Raw genomic sequence first — 17,179 nt, 5'->3', positions numbered from 1 at the left:
GAAAATGTGACTGGTAAATGAGGGTAGACATTCTCTACTACAGCATAGGGACAGGTCCCAAAAGGAAAACGGTTCACAGAAAGTCCACAAGCCCACCTCCCCCATTCTTTCCCTGATTATCCAGGTGGGAGTGGAATATAAAAAACCGCACAAAGCACTTCCAACCTGCTCTCCCCCCTCACCGGGCCTCCCTTCATGCCTGTCTGCTGACATCACCGTGCGGAGACCTGGCAGTCTGATCGCTCTCCTCTGCTCTATCCTTCCCTTCAGCTCGGCTTCCTGCCCCCATGATGTCACGCACCATATGGTTTTCAGCGAGAATCAAGCCGGAAAAGAGATTTAGTTGGAAGAGAGGAGAGAAAAGGAGGAGGTTCGGCATAGGGCGTGTGCATAGGCCACAGAAAACAAAAGGCTGCTCTTCCCCTGTATTTGTGTGCGTGGACTGGCTCTGAGGGGCTAATGAGGAGAATTTAGAGACCAGAGACCACTGAGAAGCCACCCATGTGCTCCACAGATGGTGATGATAGTTTGCTCAAACACCAAGACGACCAGTGACCGCTGGAGCCAACATGTTGCTTGCATCCCTCAGGCCGGGGTGGCACAGTGACCCTGGTACCACTGACACATAGACCACTGAGTCAGGTTAAGCCCAAAGTATTCACCTTATTTTTAACATAAGAATGGACACGTCTATTTGTAACTCTTTGTTATTTGTAACTTATCTGTAACGTGCAAGGCCTCTGGTGTTATTTACAAACAGTTCATTATGATGCTTGATGTTCCAAACTGGTATTTTAGTTCATTATTAAAGTCATAAATACTACATTTACAGTAATAATAAACCGTAATTTACCTATTGCGGGTAATCAATTAGAAAAGTCGCACATTCAAAATAAATAAATAAATAAAATAGCTTACTTCTGCATTGAAACAAATTATACAAAGAATTATAAATAAATAAAAATACAAATAAGGTGGATCTGCCCAGGTACATCAAGATGGAAAAAAATAAACTGATGAGATGGAACAAAAAAAAAAAAAAACTAAGACGGCAACAACAATAGATGCCGTGTGAACAAGCATGTGTCTGAAGGAATCAAGTGATACACTCAACTCTAGTTTAAGTCCCTATTGTCATGTGAGTACCAGCGTCAGCTTACTGTACTTTACTGTCATTATTATTGTTATTAACCTATTGTGGCTAATCATTTGAAAGTATCGCACAATAAAAAATGTGATACTGCAGTTGCATTGCTTTATGACCATTTACAAATCCTCTTCCGTGGCCCTATGGGATAGTAAAGTGTCCACTGGATGTGGCGAATCTTGCTGAAAATATTAGGCTATCCATGAACTTTTTGCCTACTGTTTTATGAATTCAGACATACTACTCTATTCACAAACTGTTTTTGTTTACTATATAGAAGAGAAGTATGCAATTTTGGATGCAGCTCATACTTTGAAAGGCTGTGCGTTAGGCTGTATGCATACGTTAAGCATATGCATTAAATCTGAAGTATACTGGGCTTTACTCTCAAACGTGTGTTGCTGTACAAAAGTGTGTGCTGAAAAGTTAGAATGACATCTGGTAACAATAGAGACATGCTCAATGAAGGTATTTTAAGGAAGTCACACCATCGGCCCTCGCAGACTCTAAAAAGAGCAGTTGATTTGTGCGAGTGGTGCACACGCCTTTCCCTCCAACGCAAGCTTTTGAATCACAACATGCCCAGTTCAAACCCACACTCATTTTATACCAATCAATCACGACATCTTCTCATTTAGCTTTCATCCCCTGAAAACGGCAACTCTGCCAGCGGAGGATGCATCCTCGTGTTGGCCAGGAGGTTCATAAAAGGCAGAGGACGCAAATGACCTGTCTCTGTGTGCCTGTCCACTAAAACTGTCTCGCAGCGTCTCATTAGAGTGAATTAGGAGAGGGTGTGTGTAAATGTTGGGCCTGGCGCTCAATTTCTGGTTATCTTGCATGTGGTAAATTGAGTGGTTGTACCCGCAAAGATAGAAACAGTGCTCATCACGCTGCCATAGAAAGAATGCTCGGGTTGGGTGTCTGGCCAAGGGTGCGAGGCAACAAACAGCTCAGCCACTAAAACTAAATAGCTGTTCCCATGGTACGTTATTCTGACTCAAGGATGCGTTATGAAGCCAGTGCCACAGGGTTTTTGACAATCAGGGGTCTCAAACTCAGAAAAACCTAAAAATAAGCCGCCACAAATGTAAATTGTAGTGTGTAAAATACATTATTTCAGCTTTCATATTTTATACTAGTGGAAAATTGTTATGTGTAACAAAGTATTTGCTACAAAAAAAATAAAAAAATAAATATATATATATATATATAATTATGAGAAAATGAGGGTTTGTAAAATAACTTTTTTCATTTATAATTTTATAATATAATTCATAATTTTAAATGATTATTTATTTATAAATGTATTGATTTACATTAATATTTTTATTGAGTATTATTCTGTAGTATTAATACATTTTATAGAATTATATATGAAATATTTTGTTAAATTGTTATAATTATATGATCAATCATTATACATTTTTGTTATTACCAATTATTATTTATTAATGTATTGGTTTATATTTAGTTATTTATTTATTCATTTATAGTTATTCATTTATTTTCTAGTTCATATATATTATTATTTGTGTATTCATTTTTTATTGTTATATTTATATATTATTGTTTATTTTCTATAAATTACTTTATTGATTTACATACATAGGTTTTATTTGTTTGTTTATTAATCATTCATTCTTATTATTTATATAATTATATATAAATTCTTTATTTAATTTCTATATAATGATTTATAATTTTATAAATGTTTATTTATTTATTTTAACTACATATTATGATTTATCTATTCAAGATGATTTATTGTTATTTGTTACATCTCACAGTGATGCTGTGAAAATGTTGCCTTTAGGCTTCGCAGGAGGTAATCTAAATGTAGGCCTCATGCTTGAAAACAAGAACGTTATAATAACATGAGTGGAATGCTAATTGTCATTCCTTATGCATACTTACACTCAATGCTTCAGTCCCAAGTCAGTCTCACAGAGCCACTTACAGACCAGTATCACTCATGCACACGGCCAATAAAGTTTAACACGCAGCACATAAACATCCCACTTGTTAAAACTAAATTTGTTCAGCTCTCTTGCAGTCTTTCCATCTCTTGCATACACATACCTGTCACACTTTTTCACACAGTCACATATTTCGGAAATACACATGTGCACATACAAATAAACCAAAGTAGGTGTGTTATTGAAGAGGTGCTGGCTGAATGTTAAGTGTCAGTGGTTGTGTTAGTGTGCTCTGCGATCCAGTGGCAGGCCTGGTTAACGTTTATAGCACAGCTTTCATTCACTTAATCACTGTAAACACCAGGCATTCACCTGTTGTTGGCTCATTAGGAATTCAGATCAGCTTCTAATAGAGGTTACAGTTCGTCTTCACTTGCTGAGATCTTTAAATTCACGTCCTCTTGCCAATTTGTTTCTAAATTCTTCACTTTAACATACATTCAAACCTAAATTCACATTTTGCTTGTCCACACACTGGGCCTCATTCATGAAACACAAGTAGAGTGAGTTTGTTTGTAAATCATTCAGAAAGTCTTCCTTATGTGAATTGAATGAGACAATTTACGTAGGAGTGGTTTAGTGAACAATTAGAAATTCGTTCTGCTCATGTTGCATGAAAGAGACCCAATGTGTCCTAAAGAAAGTGAAAGAGCTGAGGATGGCAAATCTAATGAGCAAGTAAACAAACAATAAACATAACTGAGCCAAATGACTTTGGTGTCACATGAGTCAAGGTCAGAGAGTAACAGGGGTCAAATTAAGCAATTATATTTAACAACTTAGCTATTTCGAGCAAATAATACCTATTGTTTCTGTTTAACATATGGGCAGAGAATTTTATACCAACATTAAAAGTGAACTGAAAAACAGCCAGGTGCTGTTTACACCCTGATCTGTCCTATGTCTAGCTCTGGCTATCTCTGGTTTTTGAGGTTATCACAAGTTCATCATGAGAAACTGGAAGTGAAAGACAATACGTTCTCCTCAGTAAAGCCAGACTGCTATGACTTTGACCATTAAAATTAAAAAGCAGCATCTTGAACAGAACTGCAGTCATTTCAGGAGAGAGACGGGGAAACAGATGTCAGTCAGCTGTTAGAGTAATTCAAAGGCCTGAGGGGCAGACTGTGACATGAAAAGACTTCTGCCAGGTGAATGCCCGATGAAGATCCACTTTCATCTCAGCAATCCACAACAAACGGGAAGCCACAAAGTGATAGCAAAAATAATGACAAAACATGACACCATGGGAATATCTGTCTGAAATCCATTAGTCAGACCGACAGTGTGTAGTTGCCATGTTTCTCTTAAGAAATAGAAAGCACTTAATGACTGGTTAATAAACTCTGACTGTTTAAACTGTGTTCAACAAGATTATGCATTAATATAGGCCTTCTAAAACATAAAATACTCTCTCTATTTTAAAACAAAATACCCCCCCCCCCCCAAAAAAAAGAATAGGAGAAATTATCCATGTGGTTACAACACATAACAAAAACAAATTCTGATGCATAGCAAAATAATAATAATAATAAAAATAAATGAATAAAAATGGAAATTAAGTGGCATAATTTCTGACCTAACATTAAGCTCTTGTTTTTGTTAGATGGGTGTAACTAAAAAGCAAAAATACTTATTGATGATAAAACCAGCAGCAATGTGGAGTGGAGAAATCGAGGAATAAAAAAGGGCTACAAAACTCAGTGCTTTATAGTGCCGACTTGCTGATAGCAAAATTAAACATTTAAAATAAAAATAAAAAAATGATGAAGTTAATGGAGATTAATACATTAAACAATCAACCTGGACATGTTAATTTCACATTAGTTCTGTTTCGTTCCTGTGTTTAATTTCAAATACTTATTTACTTAAATTTTAAATTCTACCACGATTAGTTACACCCATCTAACAAAAACAAGAGCTTAATGTTAGGTCTCGTGCGCTCTGCCGTCGGCACTGTAATGTGCGACACCAGGTGTCGCTGCACGCGCTGCCTGCGCTGCTTCTGGAGACGAACGCCAATCAGAGTCCATCCAGAATCTCAAGCGTCTGGTCCAGTCTAACACGAGGAGAGAGAGAGAGCAGGGGAGAGGGGTAAAAGACAAGGGACAACGCGGAAGAATCTGGGAACACCGGGAATAGTTGACCATTTAAAGAGGAATTTAGACGATTGAGGCTCCGTGGACATTGGAATCCCGTATGGGGGAAGTCAAGATCGGCAGGAGCATCAGACATGAATCCGAGGTGAGATTGTGTTAATGCATGTAGCGCGTGAGTTACCTGCTGCGTATTCAGGTGTGCGCAGTGAGCGCCTGCCAACATACTTACCTGATAGTTTATCATAATTGGCGCTCGTGCTGAAGGCATGTCTGGACAGCTTGAGATGTGACTTATTGCACTTTTTAGTCGAATATTTAATACCACTTATTATGCATCTAAATATAAAAAAAATTTCCTAAAATGTTTTCATCCTGAACTTTGATATCAAACAAGACAAAACAAAATAACTACCAGAATAACTCTTACAGATTTAATTTCGTCTGTGAATAGCTGTGAAAAACAAAACCGATCCATAGCCAAAACACTCTTAAAAATAAAGGTTCTTCAGTAGTTCCTAAGTTCAGAAATGAACCCCCACCTTATAAGAAAACGCTAGTTCTTGTATTAAATATTGTTATTTGCAGATTAAAAAGTTATTTATTTGACATTATAGGTTCTTTAGGTCAGTGTATTGATTTCTGTTTTTTAAAGCAAAAAAAAGAGAAGAAGATCTAATTCAAACTTTCATTAGGAGTGCACATTAAACTGCGGTCGCTGCAATAAGCCATGACAAACTGACGATTTTAATGTATAGAATAATCTTATTTAAGCCTTAATTTTCAAAATAAACCATTAACTTGATTAAGGAAGATGACATATAGGCCTATCTTTTACTGAAACTTACAAAAATCCCAATGGTGTTGTGGAATGCAGACTATGCATCATTTCTGCACCTTTTCTGTCTAAAAATATAAGGATAAATGTTAGTGTAAAAGTAAGCAATTGCGTCATTATTTTCAAACTTTTAATTTGAAAACAGTTGTATGGAAAACATTAGCCTACAATTATAATGTTAAGTTTGCAACTAATTGTATGATATTAGATCATTGCTTACATCTAAGTTTCTGTACAAAAATAAAATAAATAATAATAATAATAATAATAAGGTAGCCTACTGAGATATATCCTGTTATTTTCATTTACTTAAAGGTTCTTCCAAGAATATTAAATTAAAAACGAGGTAGTTTTTGTTGTGCAACCAACTGTATTAAATTAATTACATTTTAAATAAGATCAGTTTTATGCAAAAGGTAACCAGTATTTGATTGTAAGCATTCACAGGTACAGACAGGGATGTGCAGATCCAATATTTATTTTCCATTACATTATAATGAATACTATACAGAAGTTATGGTCACCATCATCTGCATTGAAGCAGTCAGCACTCAAAAACAGCTACTCCGTAACGTACGCTATGTTGTGATATACAATAAAACGCCTGTCTCTTTAAGACTAAGCGTCGATGTGTTGAGAAGTTCAAGTTGGGGTCACTGTAAGTTCTTGCCCTCGACTTTACCTTTTAGTTTTACTGTAGACTGACATCAGCCGAGGCGCTAAAACACTCGCGAAGCCCAAAAGCCCATGATCATCTCCAGCCGCGTTATTACGTCCATGCAAAAATAGTCAAGGATATTACAAAACATACAAAAAACGAGGAAAACGTATTCAGGAGTACACACGTATTTTTATTGGAGGAGTGAGTGAGTGAGTGAGTGAGCGAGAGAGATAGAGGGAGGAGAGAGAGAAAGAGAGAGAGAGCAAGAGGGAGGGTGAGCAACACGAAATTCATTGCAATTAATAATAAAAAAGAGTTGGCAGTCGTGCTCGGAAAACTGGCATGGTTTTTGGGAGGCTGGCAGTTCAAAGTTGAAACGTCAGAAATGACTCCAAAAGACTGTTGAGATGATCATTGAGGGAGACTTAGATCGGATGGCAGAAGAGATCGGGCATCCAGGTAACGTTCAATGCTCTTAACATTTAATTAGCCTATAACCTCTTTATCAACACTTTATTTATCTAGATAGACATAATAATAATCCGAACTGTTGAATCTTATTAATTTTTTTTGAGGGGGATCATTTGCTGTTGGAAAAGTTTTAAAAATGAAGACCCGATTGTTTGCCTTTCTCTCTCTCTCTCTCTCTCTCTCTCTCTTTTTTGTTGTTGCACATTTAAGTATTATATACTGCTGTAGCTACTGTTTCAACACGATTATTTTCAAAATGCAAATACATATATGATGCAGAAATTAAGTTTTAAAAAATTTAGAAACAGTAAAGTTTGTGTGTGTGTGTGTGTGTGTGTGAAAAAGGGACTTCATTATAAATAGTCAATTTTGAAATCGCATTATGAGTCCAAAAGTGTTGCAGTAGGTTGTGTGATTTCGTATGGCGGTGCGGTCATCACAGTGACGGGGCTCTCAGCCTTAATTCAGCATTCAAGGGAGTCTATTTCACATGCTATTGAGTTGACTTTAAAGAGAATTATTAGATTTTAAAGAAAGATATGTTGTGTGTTGCATGCAAATGCAGTCTGAACGTAAATGAACAATTATAGTCTTTTAAAGGATACTCTGTTTAAACATTTCCACACGTTTACAAGACGAGCTCTAAATAATGTAAGTTCTTCATAGAAAACTAAAGGATTTAATGGACGGACATAATTACACAGTTTGTGCTTTATAAAGCGTCAAACTATTTTTTTATAAGACCACAAATATGTAAAATTAAGAAGTAATATTATGGCATTATATTTATTGTATATTATAGGCCTAATTGTTATTTTTCGCTTTGATTTAGAATTTTAATTAAAAGTGTTCCATGCTCATAACGACACTGTGTGAATCATTTGCCTAGAAATCAATTATTATCAACTGTAGGTTATCTTTCTTTACTATATCCTATCCAAAATATTATTGTGGTAGACTACAGAACATTAAAACAGATATAGCTAGATGTTGTGATATGTGGCTAGAATATTTTTCTGTCTCATCTCTGACCATGGAGGCCACATATAGGCTAGGGGATGGTGAGCTGTCCTCCTAGTGGTATTAATGAATGAATATTCAGAGCTGCGTGTGCTGAGGAGCGCGCGAGAGAATATGAGCGCAGAGCGCAATAAGACGAGCTGTGGAAGAGGAAGCTGTAAGGCATGATATGCGCTTAACTCTTCCCTTCAAATTATATGCAAAATGATCGATAAACCTCAGGTGTTTTGCCGTTTGACTTTAAAACACTTAACCAGACACGATCCAAGACCACCGCACGTTTCATGATGCCAGTAAGATTTGCGCAGGTTTTACCTTTCATTCACAAAAAAAAATCACGTCTTGGGAAATAGTAAAACTTGAAAACTAAGTTGCAGGGAATACTTTTAAAGCACTTTAAATTACATCAATTAAAAACTTAAAAAAAAAAAATTAAGACATTTTTATTTTAGTTTGATTTCTCGCACACATGTCAGTGACTGAATGACAACTTTATTCTGCAATTAAACAAGGTCAACTTTTATTAAATTATACACATAGCCTAATATAACTTGTCTATATAGGCTATGTTTCCCATTTTTGTGTCATTCTTCATCCTCAAAAATAAAACAAAATTCAGCCAATTTAAAAGACATGCATGCTTTGTGACTGATTGACTGTTTATTCCTTTATTCTACATTAGACTCCGTTTAAAGGGAGGACGCTTTTGCGGTAAAAAGATGACAGACCGAGCGCGGACAGAGAGAGAGAGAGAGAGAGAGAGAGAGAGAGAGAGAGAGAGAGGGAGGAAGTCTTAATATGAGCAGACCCCTGCCTCACCACTTAACAAGCAAAATGACAACAGAGACAAAACACAGGGCTAATGAATACCAAAGGACCAGTCCAGTCCTGTATACCAAATATAGCAAATAGACCAAGCTGTCGCGTGCGCCAAACAATTGACGTTTTATTGAGTATTGATAGCTTTTATCGTTTAATTCCAATGAGTTCTCCATATTAACTGTATATAGTTTATTCAGTCAAATATATATATATATATATTACATTAGTTAAATAATGTGACTTTAAGTGTTTTTAAAGGTTGAATCAAAACTCATATCTATATTTCATGATGAGTTGTCTATAATATTTCAAGAACTAATTAACTAAATGTTTCGGTCATTACATGAGCTCAACTTCGCTCAAATTCTCGGATTCTCTTATAGACGAATAATGTAAATCCACAGGATGACAGGCTTGAGAGGATGTGAAGTACAAACAGCCGTTTTAAAACATTTAGACTACGTCTGTCATCACTTGCTTTAAATCTGAACGCGTTGAACGTCTGACAGAATAAAGGAAATATTTTCTCCCTGCATTTTGACAAAATCAGTTGTTGTCTGACTAGAGTGATTTTTTTTCTTTTCCTTTTATTATAAAAAAATTCAGGTGAAGGCTCAACCACAGATCTTAGTTTCATTCCGTCCTGTATGCTTATATTCTTTAAATTTTCCTTCTATTTTATCATTTTTGTGCTTCTTGAAAGCAGCACATTTGACAGTACGGCACGAATCGCTATAAATCATGCGCTCATACATTATGTGCTGCTTTCTCAATGGAAAAACCACGAGCCAAAAATGGCCCTTCAGCTTAAAATACACCTGTCAGTGATGAGACATGTCCGTGGGCAGCAGGGGAGGAGATTAGAGTTAGGCTACACAACTTCAGTGCTTTTCAGACAGAGGCTGAAGACTGATGCGGACTGAGAGGAAATGCTGCGGGTGGTGTTTGTTTGGTTGAGATGCTCCATTGCTAAGGTAACAGGAAATTAATAACATGCCAACTGTTTGATTCTGTGCGTTAGTGAAAGTGAAACCTCTTTATATAATTACAAATGATTCAATTATATAATCGTTATTAATCTATAAATGACGCTCGTTTGGAAATAAAACGGAACACACGATTTATGATTAGGAAAATTGTATTGAATAACCTGTAACTCAAAAGTGTTCAGGCTGACATGAAGGGGGAAGGTACAGGTGCACTGCAGACCATAAATGACCAACTGCAGGCAATATTTCCACAAAAGCCAAATGTTCCAAAACCATTTAAAACCATCACTTCTGATTTTAGGCATCACCTGGATCTGTGCTAATATATATCTTTTTCTAAACAAATGTGTAGGCCTAAATGTTTTAGCACCGGGCTAAATTAATAGTTTCGACACAAAAATGTACACAGATAATTGTTTTCTAGATATATGTATACAGTAATTAATTTTTTCTTCAGTTCTGTCCATGTATGGTTTCTTTGCCTCAACAACTGTGTCTAGTTCTTCTATTGAAGAAGCCAGAATGACAAGCGCGTCTTCATGCTTCTGTACAGTGAGTTTATATTAAAGTGAGTCAGAGACGCAGCTTTTTATGTACATCACATTTTACTGTATTCATTTTAATGATGAGGAGTAGTAGAAACCAGAATGTTAGTGTGAAAAACCAGGGTAGGCATTATGGGGGGTTGGGAAGATCTGACCCCCTAATTATAACTTGGGTTCTTAATACATTTAAATTTTAATTAAATTAAATTAAATTTATTTATTAAAAAAATGTATTTGTCTACTACCTTTGTATTTCTATTTTTTTAGTTCTACACACACAAATTATAATACTGTAATCATTGTCACACACACACACACACACACACACACACACACACACACACACACACACACACACACACACACACACACACACACACACAAATTCTTGCGTTTTAATGTCTTAAATTCCAGTGGACGAATCTAACCAGAATAAGACCAGTCTAACTATAAAGTTACTGGCAGAAATGTATTTAAAAAGTAAACCCCTGAAAGTCATTGAATAATTCACATTGTGTAAAACAAAGTTGTTTTTTTTTTGGCAGCTGTGTGGTTAAGTATTATTCATGTTAGGAGCTGTGGTTGGGAAGAGTTGCATTGTTGGATTTAAGGGCTAATTAAATGGAAGCTTAAGACTACAAACTACAGTATTCATCTAAGAGGATTATTTTATACAATGAAATAAACAATGAGAAGAGGAACTGATGTTGGGATGACTCTATTTATTTAGCTTCTTGTTTCCCATCAGCAAAACCATCCCCTGTGGGACCCTAACTATCCGTTTTATATAATATACAGACAATCCTCATGTAGCAGGGTTTAAACAATATTTTCTGGTAAATTTGTAACGTTTATTATGTTTGCATGACAGGAACCATTGCATTCATCTTAGAATTTAAACTTGGCATTGTTATTGGAAAGTTTATTTAGTAATTTGTAGGCATCCTCTGACAAGTGATCTTTCGAAAATGGTTTCATTTTTAACTCACACTTCTATACAGCAGAGTGTCCTGTCATGAATTTGTTGCATTTTTTTGTCCCCACTAGTTTATGCCTGCTGTTCATCACATGTGCAAAACCTTCATTCTGACTTTGTTTAAAACTCCACACACCACCTCTGGAATTCTTTATCAGGAAGAGAGCAATATGAAAACATGTTTATACTGGCATTTTCCTTTTTTTCATTTTTTTTCTTAACTGCACTTCATTGTAAGTTTTAAACGTGGGTTTGTATCTTGATAATAACAAAACCATCACAGTCCCACTCAGTCAACTATAGCTCACTTTTATGGAGTCCTTAGGATGCTTGTTGTATTAAAGGAGAAGCTGAATTGTTTGCCCTCAATCCCCTACATGGAGTATTAAAAAATACCAAAGAGTAAATGAAGAATTATATTAAGGTTCAAGTAAATGCACACAAGCTTAAGTGCTCCTTTTTATGTCAAGTGCTGCCAGTCAAGTTTTACAAGACAGTCCAACACAAACAGATGTGTCAGTAACAAGTGTTATCTCAAAAGACAGCTATTTTAAAAAAATGGTAATAAGCCATTTATATGGCCATTTATACCACAGTACTCAAATAAGTATGCAAAATCCAGCTGGTTTTAATCAACTTCTAAATGTGATAATTTACATTTGTCTGCAACAACTTTCTGGCTTCTGCTTAATTGTTCCATGTCTCTTCTGTTTCAGGTATTGGTCTGAAGTCGATGCTGGATGCCATGGAAGTCCAAAGTCATGCTAAGCACCTCCTCTTGCAGTTGAACACACAACGTACCAAAGGCTTCTTGTGTGATGTTATCATCGTGGTGCAGAATGCCTTGTTCCGTGCTCACAAGAACATCCTGGCAGCCAGTAGCCTCTACCTTAAGTCTCTTGTTGTTCATGACAACCTCATCAATCTGGACCATGAGATGGTCAGTCCAGGTGTGTTTAGAGTCATTCTTGACTATATCTACACAGGACGCTTAAGTGAAGGTGACCCCACCTCTCCATCTGAGCCAAATATAGGAGCAGTGTTGGCGGCTGCAAGTTATCTGCAGCTGCTGGATCTGGTGACTCTATGCAAGAAGAAGCTGAAAAGAAATGGGAAGTACCATTTACGTCCCAACCCTGGGTTTTTACCTTACAAGATAAACTCCAGTGGCATGGGAGGAGGAAGGATTCGAATATCTACCCCTGTCATCCATTCCTGCTACCCTGGAGGAGTAGTTAGCACCCCTCGACCTACACCATTAGAGGACCTGGCCCCCCTCTCACTGGCCCCTCATGCTGGAGAACTTTATGCACCAGCTCCCACCCAGGGCCCACCACCTTACCCCCCAGCTAAGACATCCCTGTCGCCTCAGTCAGGTCTGCACCCGAATGAAAGGAGCTGCTCATCCGTCTATGGACTTGACCTGTCCAAGAAAAGTCCAAGTTCCCAGTCCCAGCTTCCTTCTGGTCAAGCCCATTCAATCTCCTCACTCCACCCAGAAGAGGAGGCAGAGGGGGAGCTAGATCAAAGAACTAGCCCCCTGCTTAGTCACAACGATGGCACCAGAAAAATGGAGACAGCTCATCATTTGGGGTCTCTCACCCCACATCCTTTCCCTCTACCCAACCATCCCCTTGCACCCCATCCTCCCCACCTTCACCATTCTCAGGGCCAAGAAATGTACCCTTGCCCTCCCAGCCCAGAACCCATGGAGGACTCCAGAGAACAAGGCAGAGATGGGTCCAACATCTATCGTTGGGTGAAGAATGAACCTTCCAACCCAGAGGATGAAGATGAAGAAGACGAAGAGGATGAGAGTGGAGGAATCGGTGAGCAGGATAAAGAGAGACACCAGAACATGAATCACCAAAAGAACAGGGAGGAAAAGCTGAACATGAATGAGCGGGGCTATGACAGAGGGACCTGCGATGATGGAGAGGATGAGAATGGGACTGGCAGCGAAGAGACAGGGAGCAGTGAGGGTCGTCCATCTCCCCCTGTTCCTGGTGGAAGATATCATATGCCATACGAGCCAGAAAGTTTCGGAGATAACTTGTATGTGTGCATCCCCTGTGACAAAGGCTTCCCCAGCTCAGAGCAGCTCAATGCACATGTGGAAACTCATACAGAGGAGGAGCTTAACAATGGGAGTGAGCTGGACAACAACAGCAACACCAAACTTACCAATGCCCATGGACCTAGAAGCTTGAATAGCTCTAGTGGCCTTCACAGTCCTTTCCTAGATAGCAAGACGCAAAACCTCCATTCCATTGGCTTCGGGGAGATAATAAGACCATATCGCTGTTCGTCCTGTGACAAGTCTTACAAAGATCCTGCCACCCTGAGGCAACATGAGAAAACCCACTGGCTTACACGCCCATACCCCTGTAGCATCTGTGGCAAAAAGTTCACCCAACGTGGTACCATGACACGCCACATGCGGAGCCATTTGGGCCTAAAACCCTTTGCCTGTGATGCCTGCGGCATGCGCTTTACGCGACAGTACCGTCTGACAGAACACATGCGCATCCACTCTGGAGAGAAGCCTTATGAGTGCCAAGTGTGCGGTGGCAAATTTGCTCAGCAACGCAACCTCATCAGTCACATGAAGATGCACAACAGTGGAACAGGTGGCGGAGGAGTAACTCCTGATGGCAATCTTAAGATAGACTTCTCTGAGGGGATTTATCCCCTGAGCAAGTACACAGCTGAGCATCTGGGTCTGAAGCAGGAGAAAACCTCAGACCTTCTTACAGCCTCTCAGCACCTGCTGGTTGACGCTAAAGTCATGGAGAGCCTCTACCCACTGTCAAAGCTGGCTGTGGAACACCTCGGCCTTAACCACAACAAGATGGACGTCCTGAACCAGCCACTGCCACCCACTTCCCAGCAGCTCTCGGCAGAGTCCCGCACCATTGACTGCTACTCTCCCAGCTAGATGGGGGAACCACTAACTATATTTTCCAAAGAGACATCACTGTATACGATTCACAGTATTCAACTCTCACCTCATCTTCATTTGAACCTGCACCTCAAAGAGTGGAGGCCAGAAAGTGTTGGCCATAAAAATGCACACAAACTGTTTAATTCTGAACGTGCCTTTCTAAGCAGATTTTTGCAGTATGTGCGTTTCTTATAATTACTTTCCTACAAGGAGGAAACTGCTTTATTTATAATCTGTTTTGACCGTTGGACACTCAGAAAATGCAGTATTTATATAAAAACAACTTATTTTTTGTTCAATCACCGAGCCAGACAACCAGTTGAAAACCAAAAAGAGATTGTTTTTATTTATTTTTCTTTACATTTAAATTTTTTTTTTTAATGTTGTTGGAAAAGCCAAAGAGAAAATGTCAAATGTTACAGAAGATCGTTGCAATCGTACCCTAAACCTGTGTTATAAGTATTATTGGTGTATATAGAATGAAAAAGCACATATGAACAATAATCAGGGCTTCTGACCAGAATGGAGAGGGAAATCTGGACGAAAGAAAAAGCCAAATCTTTGGGATTTTATTATAATTTGAGGACTTTTATAGACTATTTTTTTGGAGTACTGGATCACCTGTATCTGATTTTCCAGCTTTGTGAATGGCCCAGTTTTTTTCCATACTAAAGGGAGGAACTAACTGAAGAGTGTGTTTGTTCCAGGACTTAGGTAAAGTGATCTAAGATTTTCTCTGCATTGATGTAGTTATTCCCTTTAGTACCATTTATATTTTTTTTGTTACCTTCAGGTGTATGGTCTCGAGCTATTTAGTGTCTTTGTTCCCTTTCCTGTCCTCCAATGCCAAGTGCCTTTAGCTTATTGAAAAAGTAGCAAGTACTGCCCTGTGATCTCACAACTGGAATATCTTTGTGCATATTCCAATCACGATATAACAATCCATGTCCATGTGTTACGGTCCATCTGGTACCATCTGAATATGAGGAGCTAACATAATGTTAGATTTTATGCCAGATGACCAGGCCCTGGGTGGTGCCTTTGAAAATGCAGTAATATTTACAGCACATTACTGTATCGCAGTCAATCCTTTGAACGATTCTCTGCATAAATAGTTGTATAATAGTTCCAATGAAGGCACTTTTGTGCATATAAACCAAACAGTGACATTGTCACAACAAGTGATTGTTTCGGCAACACCTTCAAGATCTTTGCTCATGTGAAATGTTTGAGAGAGCCTCATCAACCCTATTAGAGTGCAGTTCATTTCAGGCTAATATGACAGCTTTAACCCCACGGTGCCTCACACACACTAACATCCGCTAATGTGACAACCATCTGAACATGAGGAGCAGGGCTCTCTCTCTCTGATACTGTGAGCACAGATAGCAGCAGCTGGTCCACTCAGGGCAAGCCCTGTGAAATCTCCAATTTGAGAAGACTATCCACACTTGTCTGTCCCACTAATGTAAGATTTTATGCCAGTTGACCAGGCCCTGTGATCTGAAAGTACACCCTAATCCCCCAGCTACCCCTCTAATGTACCATAAGCTGCATTTACAACAATCAATCCTTCAAGTAACATAAAACACAGGGTTGTGTTGCCTCTAAATAAATTGTTTTACAGTAAATGTAAATGTTCTGATGAGATACGGCAGCCCGCTGTTTTTATTCCAAAGACCATGCTGACATTTTGTCTTTTTCTCTGCCAGACCTTGTGAAACAGTTAACCACTAGTTAATTGCAACCTCAGTTGGTGAATGTGAAAACTTAAACCATGAATGCACTGTGAAAGAACTAGTGAATCTTAAAGCTGAACATGTAATTTGGGACAGCTTTCCTGGGCTTTACTCTGTCACATGTTAACTATTCAAAGTGTTTATTTAAATTTTTTTTTGGTCAAACCGAACTCTCTTAATCAAAGCAAAAAGACATTGGTGCTTACCTCAGAACTAAGCCAATCATAATGTGGGTTACATAATGCTTTAATAATAGTTTAATACAAAAACACACAAATGATCTCTCTGTATTGTACATTAAAATTCAAGCACACTTTCTGAAGGGATCTTATTGTTTTTAAAACTGTGGTTATTTCATAATGTAAAAAATGCATTTTTTTTCCTGAAATGATTATTTGATTGTTTTTTTGTTTTTTTGTGGTTAGCCTATGCAACTGTCTGCTATTTTTACATTACAGAAAATACTGTAGTTACACAATGAAATGGGAAATGACTTAATTATCATGAAAGGCAAATTTGTAAATTAAAATTATTTCTTGATAAAAAATCAGCATGTTTTCTCAGTACACTTGAAGGTACTTGAAATTTTACAGCATAGTTTGAAACTCACGCATGAACTAAAAGAAATGCCAGACAGCAAGTCCGATTACTGTTAACTTTATGCTGTATAAAAAATGTTGTGTGTTTATCAATAATTCGCTGCAATGATAAACACTTGGCCGAGTTGGTAAGGAGGAAAGCATAGTTTCTGAAGTTGATTGACCCATTTGTTCTGGGCGGGCCAGCAGAAACTTTAGCTGACCTTTTTGCCGGGAGGCAGGATTAGACTCCAAGTGAGGTTTTGTATACATGTACTATTAAACCACACGCATGAGACCAGCTTGTTTGGGGCGAGACAGATGCTGAAATTTCCCAACACTCTTAAGTGGACAGCCGAGATTCAGAAATTCCT

The 17,179-nt window shown here is 38.0% G+C and overlaps 1 protein-coding gene across 2 annotated transcripts; it reads left to right on the top strand.

Annotated features, from left to right (window-relative positions):
- Positions 1–5,180: 5,180 nt before the first annotated feature.
- LOC132122696 (hypermethylated in cancer 1 protein-like) lies at positions 5,181–15,437 on the top strand. Of its 2 annotated transcripts, none has more exons than XM_059533033.1 (2): positions 5,181–5,370; positions 12,261–15,437. In XM_059533033.1, the coding sequence occupies exon 2, from the start codon at positions 12,278–12,280 to the stop codon at positions 14,480–14,482; it is 2,205 nt and encodes a 734-aa protein (XP_059389016.1). In that variant the 5' UTR covers positions 5,181–5,370; positions 12,261–12,277; the 3' UTR covers positions 14,483–15,437. The 2 variants fall into 2 exon arrangements, with proteins under 2 accessions (XP_059389016.1, XP_059389015.1); XM_059533032.1 differs by lacking the exon at positions 5,181–5,370 and adding an exon at positions 6,513–7,180.
- Positions 15,438–17,179: the final 1,742 nt, after the last annotated feature.

The sequence above is a fragment of the Carassius carassius genome, chromosome 41, assembly GCF_963082965.1.
Source record: "Carassius carassius chromosome 41, fCarCar2.1, whole genome shotgun sequence".
NCBI classification, from domain to species: domain Eukaryota; kingdom Metazoa; phylum Chordata; class Actinopteri; order Cypriniformes; family Cyprinidae; genus Carassius; species Carassius carassius.
Note: the sequence above shows the minus strand (reverse complement) of the source record. Positions and strands in the feature narration are given on the sequence as shown.

Bases quoted from the DNA above. Each gene is read 5' to 3' on its own strand.
- LOC132122696 (XM_059533032.1), top strand. From the start codon at position 7,129: ATGATCATTGAGGGAGACTTAGATCGGATGGCAGAAGAGATCGGGCAT. The intron at 7,181-12,260 runs GTAACGTTCAAT...CTTCTGTTTCAG, and splicing joins AGAAGAGATCGGGCATCCAG to GTATTGGTCTGAAGTCGATG.